This window comes from Bison bison, unplaced genomic scaffold (genome assembly GCF_000754665.1).
Source record: "Bison bison bison isolate TAMUID 2011002044 unplaced genomic scaffold, Bison_UMD1.0 scf7180017864299, whole genome shotgun sequence".
Lineage (NCBI taxonomy): Eukaryota > Metazoa > Chordata > Mammalia > Artiodactyla > Bovidae > Bison > Bison bison.
The window spans coordinates 4,107,066-4,121,653 of NW_011494871.1; the positions used below are offsets into that span (position 1 = coordinate 4,107,066).

The following is a 14,588-nucleotide window of genomic DNA, read 5'->3' on the forward strand; positions in this document are numbered from 1 at the left end:
TCTATACACGAGTAAACCTAGGATTTCCCTGGTGGTCCAGTGGTTAAGAATCCGCCTGCCAATGCAGGGGACACGGGTTCTATTCCTGCCCAGGAAGGTCCCATGTGCTGCGGGGAAACCAAGCCTGCAAGCCATACGACTGCGCCCACTGCACCCCAATTACTGGAGCCCACACACCCTGGGGTCTTCGTTGCTGGACCAAGTGGCTCAGGGTGAAGAATCTGCCTGCCAATGCAGGAGACGCAGGGTTGATCCCTGGATCAGAAAGTTCCACTGGAGGAAGAAATGGCACCCCACTCCAGTATTTCTTGCCTGGAAAATTCCATGGACAGAGGATCCTGGCAGGCTATAGTCCATAGGGTTGGGAAAGAGTTGTATATGACTGAGCAACTGAGCACACACTTTCACACGCTCTAGAGCCTGTGCTCCACCACAAGAGAAGCCACTGCAAAGAGAAGCCGGCACAGCAACCAAAGAAACGCCATGCAGAGCAACGAAGACCCACAGCAGCCAAAAAGAAAGAAAGAAAACGCTATTATGTAACACATTCAGGTTTTGTTTTTTTTTTAAGATGAACTTGAGATACAGAAATATAATTTTTTTAAAAATATATATAGCATAGTTAGTACTGTTATTTATAACTGTTTAGGAGAATGGAGAAAGTGTGTGTGTGTGTTAATCTTCATATTCCATAAGAGAAAATCAACAGAAAATGCCTAAAACTTAAAAATCAAGAAGTAGCACTATGAAAATGTTATTCGAAATATAAAGAAACATAATGTACCCCCCTCAAAAACAAAAAAATAAGAAAAAGGCTGAGATGAGTGTAAAATTGTTGCTTCTGGAGAACAAGAGGTTGGAGAGAGTCTGGGTGGAGGTGGCAGAGGCCTGTTGTTTTTTGGAATAAATCTCATAAAATGATTTGAATCTTGCTTTGCCGGAGCAGACCCTGGGACAGGATTTGTGGGCATGAAGGAAGTGCTGGAGGGGAACCAGTGGGACAGGGGACGTGGGGGAGGGGGCAAGGCCCAGCTTCCTGCCCCTGCAGGCAGAGTCGCTGCCTCTCCTGTCCCCCTGGCTAAGGCCACCACCCAACGGCCCACAGGTGGGGGGCCCTGCAGCCCCGGGGAGGGCCCTTGGGAGAGTGCTGGATGCTGGCGCCCAGAAGGCTGGTGATAGGACTCAGAAATGTAAAATTATCTGGGAGGTGGCCTTTAAATCGCTACAGGTCCTAAAAATCTAGTTCAAAACTCCTCAATTTGCATCTCAGAGCCAGAGGCTCCCAGACGTGTACAGCAATAAACCCAACTCACCCCATTCCCCCGGGGGGCTCCTGGAGGTTTCACAGCCGCCTTCCTAGGAAGATTTGCGTTTCTTTTCAAGTACCCAAATAGCTCAGTGTGTACTTTAAAGTAGGAAGCAAAGGACCATTTCAGGGCCAAGTTCTTCCTGAACCCCTGGAATCACGGGGGCGCAGACAGACCCCCTTTCCACGGGGGGCTTGAAGCTGGGTGGCTGCCACTCAGGAAATGCATGCTCATTACTTACTGTCCCCCTCCCCCATGCAATTAAATAAAAATGACTGTTTAATACATTTTACAAATATACAAATTTTAATCCAATTATAATATTCAAACAGCACTCTTTTGCAAATACAACCAGCAACAAATGATTCATTATTGCTTGAAGTAATTTTGCAAGACAAACCAGTCCTTTTGGTTTTCTCCCAGATTCACATACTTTCTTGTATTGCTCAGTAGCTTTATAGACCTTATATGTGATGCCATGAATAACATAAAGTCTTTCTTCATAAACACATAGTCTTTCTTCACCAACCTTGCTGTCAATAAATGGGCAATTTCACTCTAACATTTTGAACCACCATCTAGCGCAGCAGTGGTCCGGGTGTCCGTGAGGTGTCACCTCGGAGACTCTGGGGTGCACCCCCTGAGCACCATGTGGGTCTGGCCCAGCACCTCATATAGAGATTCCCAATAAATACCTGGAAGTCCCAACCTTGACCCATTCTGTACAGATCCTCCTCCCTTCGTCGTTCATCACTGAGAGCGTCATAAATGTCACGTCTCTGTGGGAGGCGAGGATGTCAGTTACTTGTTTGTGGCTGAGATCGGCTGTCACACACCATCCCAGGGAGAACACACTTCCTTCTAGAGGACAGTACTGCCCCTCTGTGGCCTCCTGCCCTGTGGGATTCTGGAGGAGCCCCCTGAGCTGGAGACAAGCCCTACTGGGAAGAGCCATGAACTTCAGGACTTAAAATCATACCACATAAAGCAACCAAAGATCTAAAATTCCAACCAGGCTGCTGGATCCATTAGTCTCAGCTGCCCCAAGTGTTACTTTTGAAAAAGCGTTTTCTACTCACTGTCTGGAGTAGGCATTCTTTTTTCTTTTAAAAAAATTTTTATTTTTTTAAACACCAAAACATTTTGTATTGGGGTATAGCCTGTTAACTGGTGGCTCGGACAGTAAAGAATGTGGGAGACCTGGGTTTGATCCCTGGGTTGGGAAGATCCCCTGGAGGAGGAAATGGGAAGCCACTCCAGTATTCTTGCCTGGAGAACCCCCATGGACAGAAGAGCCTGGTGGGCTACAGTCCATGGAGTTACAAAGAGTTGGACATGACTGAGTGACTAAGCATACATGCGCGCGCGCGCGCACACACACACACACACACACACACACACACGGCCGATTAACAATGTTGTGGTAGCTGCAGGTGAGCAAAGGGACTCAGCCATACGTATACATGTATCCATTCTCCCCCAAACCCCCCTCCCAGGTTGGCATGTAACACTGAGAAGAGTTCCATGTGCTATAGGTCTTTGTTGGTTATCCATTTTAAATAGCAGTGTGTACATGACCTTCCCAGAGTCCCTAACTATCCCTTCCCCATGGCAACCATAAGTCCATTTTCTAAGCCTGTGAGTCTCTTTCTGTTTTGTAAATAAGTTCATTTGTATCAGTTCTTTTTAGATTCCACCTATAAAGGATGTCTCATGACATTTCTCCCCTGTCTGACTTCACCCACTGTGACACTCTCTAGGTCCATCTGTGCTGCCACAAATACTATCATTTCATTCTTTTTTATGGCTGAGTAATAGTCCATTGTCTATATGAACCATTTTCTTTATCCATTCCTTTGTCGGTAGGCATTTAGGTTTGAAGTAGGAATTTTTAACCTGAGTCCACATGCCATGAAACTGTATGCACTCCTTGTTTGTGGAGAGGCATGTGGGTTTTTTAATGAGGTCACCCTGGGGATGACCTCCCCACAACATCAGTTATAATGATGGGCTCTAAGGCTGACAGAGAGCTTGTGCTGTGCAGAGGAGTATAAATTTTTGCTACATTTGGTAGAGGAAATACTCACATAAACCAGTTTCTTTGACCCTATTTCCACTGGCTAAAGGAATGAGAAAAGGCCTGGAAAAGAGAAAGCCAGAACAGAACCATTTCAATGTTCTCCAGTTGCAAATAGACGATGGCATTTCCTCTTTTTATAAAGGGGCAGCAACCTACCCAGGAGAGGCAGCAGCTGTTTCAACATGTGCTCAAATTCCTATTTCTAGAAGATTAATACTTGAGATCAGCTATTTTCTCTTCTCCACAGGTAACTGACTATTAGTAGAGGTTCTTTTAAGATTCTTGGGAAACTTTGTATTGATATTATCATAGACATTAGAGCAGTGGTTCTCCAGGACACATTCTGCAAGTTCTGAACATGGCCCCAGATGGCTTAAGAGATGGTAAAGAGTCTGTCTGCAATGCAGGAGACCTGGGTTCAGTCCCTGGCTCGGGAAGATCCCCTGGAGAAAGGAATGGCTACCACTCCTGTATTCTTGCCTGGAGAATCCCATGGATTCTCCACATGGAGCCTGGTGGGTCCATGTGGTCACAGAGTTGGATATGACTGAGTGACTAATACTTCCACTTTCCAGACGTTCCCAAAGATCCAGGAGGCCCCTGCTCTTCCTGTCTCTTCCCTCTGTCTGGAGAGAGATGGTTCCTATTTCTTTGTGGCACTGTTGGGAAAACTTTGGACTCAGTCAAGAAGAAAGAGTGATACAAACTGAGAAAACAGCATGTCGGGGGAGTAGATGATGGCTGGGTGTGAGTAAGGAAGGAAGCCCAGTAGACTTGGACCAGAGTGGTGGGATGCACAGTGAGGCTGAGTGTGGGGTACAGCAAGGAGTCGAGTCTTTATCCTAAAGGCTCTGGGATGCCACTGAAATCCCTGGCACTGGGGAAGGATCCCTTAGCAGTGGTGTGGAGAAAGGACTATAGAGCAGGAGCTGGCTGCAGGATGCATCTGGAGATCAGTTGAGACAACAGTGGAAGGAGATGCAGACAGTGGGGGTAAAGAAAGATGGATGGCTTTCATCCCTAAGGAAAACCAAGGAGCCATCCAAAAATGGGACGAATGCTTCTGCTCATCTCTGCCAGGAGGCAGGGCGGCATCTCTGTGGGCTCGATCAGAAAAGCTGATGGAGGAAATTATCAAACACGAACATCTTGCATGGGCTGCAGATAGAAACTGTGAACACTCAAGCACCTGACCCTGTGAGTAATCAGACAGCAATCAGGCCCTGCTCACTAGATGGAATCTGGCTGCTTCCGGCTTAGATGGATCTGAAGCGGGTGAGGGGTGACTAAGCGCGGGCCCTACCCCGGCCCGGCAATTACAGCCGCAGGAGAACACCGCAATCAGGCTAAAGCAAGAGGAGGGCTAATTGGAGCAGCCAGGCTGTAACTTCGTGGTGAGCAGGCAACCAAGTGGGGTGATCTTGGATCTCCCGCTGGTCACTGATGGTTCCAGGGGAAGTTGTGGGGGGAGGGGACGGTCCAAGAACAGATGCTTCCAGAGGGCGAGGACTCTGCTGACAGAGGACAGCTGGGAGCAAGGGCAAAAGAGCAGATGATGCCTGGGGACCTCTCTTGACTGCTTAGATGATCAGTGACCCCGGAGGCTCCCTGACAGACGAGGGAGATGGCAGTATCAGGGAATGTGGCCGATGGGCAGAATCTCTCTTGCTCAATCCTACCTTGGTCATCCTTGGGCTGACCTTGGTTCAACCCTTCACTCACTTTTTGTTTGAGCCAGTGTTTGAGAACGTAGTGTCATAATAGTTTACATAAAAAGCAGAGACACTACTTTGCCAACAAAGATTCATATTGTTAAAGCTATGGCTTTTCCAGTCAAGTATGGATATGAGAGTTGGATCATAAAGAAGGCTGAGCGCTGAAGAATTGATGCTTTTGAACTGTGGTGTTGGAGAAGACTCTTGAGAGTCCCTTGGATTGCAAGGAGATCAAACCAGTCAATCCTAAAGGAAATCAATCTAATATTCCCTGGAAGGACTGATGCTGACGCTCCAATACTTTGGCCACCTGATGCAAAGAGCCAACTCATTGGAAAAGGCCCTGATGCTGGGAAAGACTGAAGACTGGAGAAGGGGACGACAGAGGATGAGATGGTTGGATGGCATCACTGACTTGATGGACATGAGTTTTTGAGCAAGCTCCAGGAGTTGGAGATGGACAAGGAAGCCTGGCATGCTGCAGTCCATGGGGTTGCAAAGGGTCGGACACGACTGAGTGACTGAACAACAGCAGCACTTCATGGTTGGCAAAGGTGCTTTACATGTATTTTCTTGTTAATCTTCACTATCTCCGATGTAGGTATTACTATCCTCAACGGGCTGATGAAGAAACCAAGGTTCAGAGAGGTCAGTCAATTGACCAAGTTCCCAGGTGATGCCCATAACAACTGTGTGAGGAGAGAAGGAAAGCAAGTTGGGAAGAGTTGCCCAAAGTCATACGCAAGTAGTTAGTCGCAACTGGGGTTGAATCCAAAGGTCTTTCTTCCCCACGCCTATAAAAGAGGGAACAGACAATTCCCTGGTGGTCCAGTGGTTAGGACTCTTGGCTTTCACTGCCAAGGGCCCAGGTCCAATCTTTGGTCAAGGAACTAAGATCCCGCAAGCCACATGGCATAGTCAAAAAAATCAACCAATAAAAAAACGTTCAGAGCTTTAAGTTAAATATGGGCTTCAGGGATGATGCCCTGGTGCCTTGCTTGATCTGCAAGGACAGTGGCCCTGGCTGACTGTCTTGGCTGTGCTGGACTGACACGGGAGAAGTAAACATTAGAAGAAAAGAATACAGTTGGGATTAAGGGACTGTATACTGCAGGAAGTCCATATTTGAGCTGTTTTGTCCACTTATCACCATACCTATGTGCATTCTTTCATGCTATGTATTTGACTTTTGGATAGGAAGACAGTTGTGTGGTGGTTGGATGCTGGGTCAGAGTCCCCCTCTTGTCAGAACCCTCTTTGTTCAGCTGTTGTCTCCTTAGGGTGAATTCAGGACTATTGGAGTTATTTCGTGTGATGAAAGACTGACTGTGTGTTAGTGAATGCTGGGTAACAAACCACCCCAAAATTTAGTGGCATAAACCAACACACACCTATTATCTTACCATTTCTGCAGGTCAGGAGTCTGGGTGTGGCTTACCTAGGTTCTCTGCTTCACGGTCTCTCCCAGGCTGCAAAGAAGGAGGCAGCCAGGTTAGGGTCGCATCCCAGGGTCTGGCTGGGGCAGAACCTGCTTCTAAGCCTACACGGTTGTCAGCAGGATTCAGCTCCTCCATGGCTGCTGGGCCGACAGCCTCAGTTCCCTATTGGCTGGAAGGCCATCCTCAGTTCTTTGCCTTGTGGGTGTCTCCAGCATGGTAGCTGTTTTGTCAGAGTGCACAAGCCCAGAAGGGAATGAAGGTCTGGGAGGAAGATGAAATCCCATTATTTTGTAAACCTAACCACATCTCATTACCTTTGCCTTATTCTATTAGTTGGAAACAATTCACGGGGTCCAGTCTACCCCAAGGAGGGGGTGATTACACAAGGATGGGATACTAGGAAGCAGTGATCATGGGGGGCCATCACAGAAGCCTGTCAACCACAGGCCACGTGTAAGGATAGAAGGCATAAGCCAGCACAAGGTGGGGGAAAATATTTTTGAATTTTTTTTCTATAAAGATTTATTTATTTATTTGGCTGTTGTGGGTCTTCATTGCTGGATGTGGGCTTTGTCTAGTTGAGGCAAGCAGGGGCTACTCTTTGTTGTGATGCATGGGCTTCTCACTGCAGTGGCTTCTCTTGTTGCAGAGTACACAGGCTCTAGGCTTGCGGGCTTCAGGAGCTGCAGCATATGGACTCAGTGGTTGTGGTACATGGGCTTAGCTACTCCGTGACATGTGGGCTCTTCCCAGACCAGGGATCAAACAAGTGTCCCTTGCATGGCAAGACAGATTCTTAACCACTGGATCAGGGAAGCTTGATTTTTTAAATTACTTTTTAAGTTGAGCTCTGAGCCAAGCACTTCACATGAACTGACTGTCTCGTATAAACCTCACAACAATGCTCTGGCATACATATCGCTATCCTCACTGCACAGATATCACAAAGTTCAGAGGAATTAAATAACTATCGTGTGGTCAAATAGTAAATGCTACAGACAGCAAGCAGAGTTAGGTCTGCTAAACTACCAAGCCCATTCTTTTAACCACCACCTTCACTGAGTTGCCTTTTTACCTGTGCACTTGAACGTCTCCTACCTGCCTCCTTCTTGATGGTCCTGTGGTCACCCCCTAGAGCCTGGACCTCCTATTCTGCTGATAACAGTAGCCTCTCAGTCTTCCTGACTCCAGGACTTTCTCTTCTAATCCTACTATAGACACTCTTTTCCTTCAGTACCAGTGTTAGAAGGTATAAGGCATGCTGGATAATGGGGAGAACTGAGGTCTAGAGAAGTCTGGGGAGGATCGATCCCTGGACACTTTTCTGGTGGCATCACAACCAACTGGGAAAAGCCAGTGCTCTCTCACTATAATACCTCCCGTCAGGGGACTGAGCATGAAAACTTGGGTATGGAGAAGCACCTGGGAAGAACAGATAGGTAAGGGGATGGGAGGCATCGGGAAGGCAGAAGCAGAGCGTGGGACTTGGCATGTGTCAGGAGAACGAGAGGAGGGAGGATGTGGAAGAGGTTTACCATACACCTCACCACTTCCAGGGCGCAGTGGAACATAGATGAGACAGCCAGAACCACCACCGGGGGATACCATGTACGATGTTCACGGTCATAGGAAGGATGTGTGTGGACTTGTCCCTGGAGAAGGGCTGGGTCAGCAAAAGAGAAAAGCAGCATGTGAACACATGTCCCAGACACCCTCTCCCAGTCCTCCAGATACCTGACAAGACAGGCTATTATCCTCATGGAAGCCCTGGCTGGCTTTCAAAACTGCACTTCTTTGCAGGGTTCATCACCTTCAGACAGGGCTTGCTGAATGATTCAGAGTGATGAAGTTTATGAAAAATACACACCTGGCAGAACATCACACAATCCTGTCATTGTTATTCTCCTCCAAGGATGTTCTTTAAATATGTGGTCCCCCAGGAACCAAGATACCCATACCATTCAAGCCTCTGAACAGAGCTGCTCAAATTCCAATTTGTATCAAATCACCCATAGATCTTTCGGATTCCAGAAGGTCCAAGGTTCCCATTTCTAATGATGCTGCTACTCCAAAGACCACACTCTTGTGCGACCAAGCCATAGAGCAGTGGTCCCAAATTTGTCTGCACGTTGGAATCACTTGGGGAATTTCCAGACTGTGGATTCTCGTTTTCCACTGCCAAAACTGTGATTTAATTGGTCCGGGATATGTGCTGGACTAGGAAGTTTTAAAATATCTCCACATAATTTTAACCAAGTTTAGGAAGGAGGCACTATCCCGGAAATTGCGGAGGAAAGTTGTAAGAGCTTGCAGGAAATTAATCCATAAAGAAGGCAAACCCAAACTTAATAGTAAGAACTGGATAGTTTGGATGATGCAAGGGTAGTACTCTGCAAAGGGTGGTGGCAGATGGAAAATACATATAAGCAGTGCTTAGGGGTCCATGGAGGACCCATGACTCGCGGGCGCCTTTTGCTGGGGTAGGACAAAGCCCTGAGCCCTTCATTCCTCGCCTCCGCTCTTCCCCGGGAAAGGTAGAGGCGCGGGCAGCCGAGAGGGCTCCCCGGAGCAAACGCATACGCCGGCGCGGGCGGGGTCTCTCGGAGCATGCGCGAGCGCCACGCCGGCGCTCCAACCCCGCCCCTCCGGGGTCACGCTCCCGGAAGTGCCGTGGGCCCACGCGTTGGGTCCGGGGGAGCGGTAGGTGGTCAGCGGTTCTGCGGCACGTGGGTCGGCACGTGACGGAGCGCTTGGCCCAGGGCAACCTGGAGCCGCCGGCCTCGGTGGCCGAGGCGGTGTCGTCCCTGACTATCGCCGATGCATTCGTTGCAGCCGGCGAGGGCGCCGCCCCGCCGCCCCAGGCGCCCCCTCGGAGCTTCATCTGTTCCTTCCCCAGCTGCAGCGCCGCTTACAACAAGGCCTGGAAGCTGGACGCGCACCTGTGCCGGCACACAGGGGAGGTAACCGGGCTGCGGCCGCCGGGGGCGTGGCGTGCGGGCCTCAGACCTGGGGCAGCCAAGGCCGCCGCCCACTCCTTAGGTCAGGGGAGGATCGAGGACGCAGACAGGTCGTTCTAGGACCGAGAGATACCCTTGTCGTGGGTCCAGGGCTCACTAAGCAACGCTTTAATCTTTGATCTTGAGTGATGGCCAGCCACCGCCTCCCTAGAACTTGAGAATACTTGCAAGGTTGGAATACCCTCTCCCACCCTCACCCCTCTGGTGGCTCAGATGATCAAGAATTCGCCTACAATGCAGGAGACCCGGGTTCAATCCCTAGATCGGGAAGATCCCCTGAAGGAGGGCATGGCAACCCACTCCAGTTTTCTTCCCTGGAGAATCCCTTGGACAGAGGAGTCTTGGTGGGCTATAGTCCATGGGGTCGCAAAGAGTAGGTCACGACTGAGTCGACTGACACTTAACTTTTTTCACTTTTCACCTCCCCAATTCCACCCCAATTGGCCTTCAAAGGCCCCGCCTCCTGGGACTGGAATGGCGGGAGAACTTCTGAGTCCTAAGGGTCTGCAAGCAGCCTGTGTTCATTCATTCGTAGTTCTGCACCATTCTAGCCCGGAGAGCTGCAGACCCGACAGGCCTGGCTTCTGGTGTCACGGACCTTACGGTTTAATCCAAACAGACAGAGGAATAAGTAGGAATGCAGCACAGTGAAGAGAGGGCTTCTGGGGGGCGGTGGGGAAAGCCCTCTCTTAACCTGAGTGAGAAGGAAAGGTTTCCGCCCTGCAGACACTTGAGGGAAAAATAGGGCAGGCAGAACTGCCAAAGGAGTGTGTGGTCCTGGGGGCAGACTCCGGGCAATGTGGTTGCGTGGGGGCACCATCCAAGGGGAACCTGAGGGGCAGGCCAGGAAGGTCGTTTGCAGACCAGGGTGCAGATGGCTTTAGAGCCTGGGTTTTGTTTTGAGGGCTGTAGGAAGCCTTTGGGAGGTCACAGATGAGGAAAGGACATCTCATGGAGGCCTAGGAATCAGTCCGGTTTCCTGGGTTTTTACCTTTCCTTTTAGACTCCTGGACTGTGTTTAGGATATTGGCACTCCCAGCTTCCTTCACGCCGGCTGGAAGAGTCGGAGCCACGTCATCCCACATCCCACATGTCAGTTTGACAAGCGTTTTTCGAGCCTCCTCCATGCCAGGCTGTGCAGAGTCCTGTGTACCTGCCTGGCAGCGCAGTTCTTGTCTTCCTGTCCACCTGCTTTGCCACCAGTACTGTCATCTGAGGCCTCGGTGCCTCCTTCCTGCATGGTCGTGGGGCACGTTTTCTATAGTTCAGTACACAAAACTGGTGATGTGGGGGACCCTTCCTCCCAGCTCCTGGGTCCCTAGTGGTGGTTACACGCTGGGCCGTGAGCTTTTCTGGGTGTGACACAGTCCTCCGTAGCTGTGCCAGGCATTCCCTGAGCAGATGATGGGCTTGTCCAAGATGACACAGAGCCTGCCCTGGACTCTGAGCAGACGAGAGGATGCTGGGGAGAGGAGGCAGGACCTGTGGACATGGGCTGTGCTGATAGCAGCCAGGAAACCTTTGAGGGGGCCACTGCCGAAGCTCAGTGTAGGTCAGGAGCAGCTTCACGAAGCTGTAGTGTTACTGTGGAGGCTGCCCCCCTTTCTCATACGTTGCTATTCCTAGGTCAGAATCTGCTGCAGCAACCTTGTGAGCAGCCATGGCAGTTTGGTCATGTAACCCCAGGCGGCAGGTGCTCAGCACTTACTGGGTGGAAACCACCTCTGCAGACAGAGTCCACGGCTTTGCCCATCACACAGATTAAGGCTTTAAATAACACCAGTGTTACTGACTGGGACGGGACTGACATTCTTTTTCTTTCCTTCCTGCTAGAGACCATTTGTTTGTGACCATGAAGGCTGTGGCAAGGCCTTCGTCAGGGACTACCATCTCAGCCGCCACGCCCTGATTCACACCGGAGAAAAGCCCTTTGTGTAAGTGGGGAACTGTCTTTGGGCCTTTGAAGTGGGTTGTATTTGGCACAGAAAATTGATCGATGACTCATGAGATCAAGAACGTGGGGCTTCTGCATCTCCTCAGAGGAGATTTGGTTTGGAATATGTGGAGGAGAGTCGGGGTTTTGTGTGTCATCGTGTGTGACAACTTCAGGGGTGGGTTCATCTGAAGGTCTCTTGAATCTGATCCTCTCAAATGCTTCCCTGGCAGATTGAGGGCTCTGCATCCTCAGGGCCTTTACGAACCAATCAGCTGCTGGGATAACAGACATAAGCATGAGAAAGTAGAACTGTAACAGTTTATCTTCTGTTTCTTTCAAAGAAGCCCCTGCTCCTTGCCATGCCAGTATTAATTTCATTCTACTCAGAGTTACTCCTTATCTCTGAAAGGGTGGATATACTATTTTTCTTTTAAATCGACTACTTTAAAGCAGTGGATCTAGAATTTGGGGTGCCTCAGAATCACCTGGAAGGCTTGTTAAAAAGATAGAAGAAGCCTGCCTGCTCATCAGGAAGGACCAGTTAAAGTATATGTATATCTATATGGTGGGATACTATACAGCTATAAAAAGGAAGGCAGGCATTCCCTGTGAAACTTGTAAGAAAATCTCCAGGGCTCTAATTGAAAAACCAAGGTTCAGAAGAGGGTGTTTATCAGGCTACCTTTTTGTGTGTTAAAAAGAACCCGGAGGGTAAACAGGAAGACCTCTATTTGTATTTGCTTCTGTTTATATAAAGAAATCCTAAAAGTTATAGAACAAAACTTGAAATATTCTTGCCTGTTTTGGGAGCAGTGGGAGGCCTGGGTGGGCGGGAGGCAGGGGTGAAAGGATTCGTGCATTTGTGTCCCTTTTCATGCTTTTTGGTTTTTACTTATTAGTGAAATGATGGCTAAGATTAGGGCTTGTAAAGGAAGCCGTGCTTCACCCATCAGATTTATGAAAAGTCATCACAATAAGAGCACATATTTTTAAAAAAGTTCACAGAGAATTTAGATAATTCAGGGTCAAGATATAGAAACACTTGTTAAGGGAACCTGTCCCAGCTTGGTGAGATGCTAGAGGCCACAGCAGTTATGGTTCCGCTCTGTCTGCTTTTTGCCTCTAATTATAAGCTGAAACCAGTTGTTTTTGAGGTCTTTTTGGAAGTGCAGTTTGTAGAGACATTTCAAGCAAAATTAAAGTGATCAAATTCTAAACTGAGAACAGCTTCAATGTGATTTAAGTCTAAGCAGGGTGTGGGCTTTCGGAACTAGTGTTTCCACCTCTCCTCGGCCCACTGTACGTCTGCTGCACTGTGCTTAATTTCAGAAGCCTTACCTGAAAATGCATTTCATTACATGAAATCAAACTGAGATGCCTCCATGGTATGGCTTAACACTTCAAAATTTGTTAAAGAATATTTTATACTATATTTCAGAGTAGATAGCTTTTATAAAGTGGGAGGAGGTAAACATCTTAAAATTTCTCTTCCCTCGGTTTGTTAATATTTTGGTTTATACAATTTCATAACAGTTGTACAGCTAGTGGCTGTGAACAGAAATTCAACACAAAATCAAACTTGAAGAAACATTTTGAACGCAAACATGAAAACCAGCAAAAACAATATACAGTAAGTATGAATGATTTTATATGCTCAAATTCCCTAAATTTTATGTTTACTGCCTGTGTATCTAGAATGTTCATGAGCTAAATTTTGTCTGTCAAATATCTGAATTTAGTTTGACACTAGCTATAATAATATCATAATATTGGTATTGGTATTGTTTTGAAAGCAGACATTTTCTGCTAATTGTATTGTTGGTTCAGTTCAGTTCAGTCGCTCAGTCATGTCCGACTCTTTGCGACCCCATGAATCGCAGCACACCAGGCCTCACTGTCCATCACCAACTCCCAGAATTCACTCAAACTCATGTCCATCCAGTTGGTGATGCCATCCAGCCATCTCATCTTCTGTCATCCCCTTCTCTTCCTGCCCCCAATCCCTCCCAGCATCAGGGTCTTTTCCAGTGAGTCAAATCTTCACATGAGGTGGCCAAAGTATTGGAGTTTCAGCTTCAGTGTCAGTCCTTCCAATGAATACCCAGGACTGATCTCCTTCAGAATAGACTGGTTGGACCTCCTTGCAGTCCAAGGGACTCTCAAGAGTCTTCCCCAACACCACAGTTCAAAAGCATCAATTCTTCAGCACTCAGCTTTCTTCACAGTCCAACTCTCACATCCATACATGACCACTGGAAAAACCATAGCCTTGACTAGATGGACCTTTACCAAATGAAACATTTTTTGCTGTTTCAAACATGCTACTTTTTGAAGCTTCTTGAATTTTATAGTAAATGGGTGAAAGAAGGAAGAAAATAACCTCTGCAGTATTTTTATCTTGAAAGGATTCTGTTATGAACTGTTCTTTTTTTCCAAGACTAACAAACCTTTACTAAACAGTGCAGTTTTGAAGGTTGTGAGAAGACCTTTAAGAAACATCAGCAGCTGAAAACCCACCAGTGCCAGCACACCAACGAGCCACTGTTCAAGTAGGTACTTCGCATGGGTGAAAACCTCTTCAAGCTCAGGCAGAGATAAGATTAAAATGCACAGGTGGCGTGCACATGCTCAGAAACAGTTTCTTTTTTTTTTTTAATTTTATTTTATTTTTAAACTTTACAGTATTAGTTTTGCCAAATATTGAAATGAATCCGCCACAGGTATACCTGTGTTCCCCATCCTGAACCCTCCTCCCTCCTCCCTCCCCATACCCTCCCTCTGGGTCGTCCCAGTGCACCAGCCCCAAGCATCCAGTATTGTGCATCGAACCTGGACTGGCGACTTGTTTCATACATGATATTATACATGTTTCAATGCCATTCTCCCAAATCTCCCCACCCTCTCCCTCTCCCACAGAGTCCATAAGACTGATCTATACATCAGTGTCTCTTTTGCTATCTCGTACAAAGGGTTATTGTTACCATCTTTCTAAATTCCATATATATGTGTTAGTATATTGTATTGGTGTTTTTCTTTCTGGCTTACTTCACTCTGTATAATAGGTTCCAGTTTTATCCATCTCATTAGAACTGAT

At 47.8% G+C, this 14,588-nt stretch overlaps 1 protein-coding gene across 1 annotated transcript in view; it reads left to right on the forward strand.

The window, feature by feature from the left end:
* The first annotated feature begins 8,154 nt into the window (after nucleotides 1-8,154).
* Nucleotides 8,155-14,588, forward strand: part of GTF3A (general transcription factor IIIA) — a 12,352-nt gene continuing 5,918 nt past the window's right edge. The window contains exons 1-5 of the mRNA XM_010851257.1: nucleotides 8,155-8,208; nucleotides 9,076-9,501; nucleotides 11,392-11,492; nucleotides 13,028-13,124; nucleotides 13,955-14,043. Coding sequence (XP_010849559.1) covers nucleotides 8,155-8,208; nucleotides 9,076-9,501; nucleotides 11,392-11,492; nucleotides 13,028-13,124; nucleotides 13,955-14,043 — 767 coding nt within the window. The remainder of the gene's footprint in view (nucleotides 8,209-9,075; nucleotides 9,502-11,391; nucleotides 11,493-13,027; nucleotides 13,125-13,954; nucleotides 14,044-14,588) is intronic.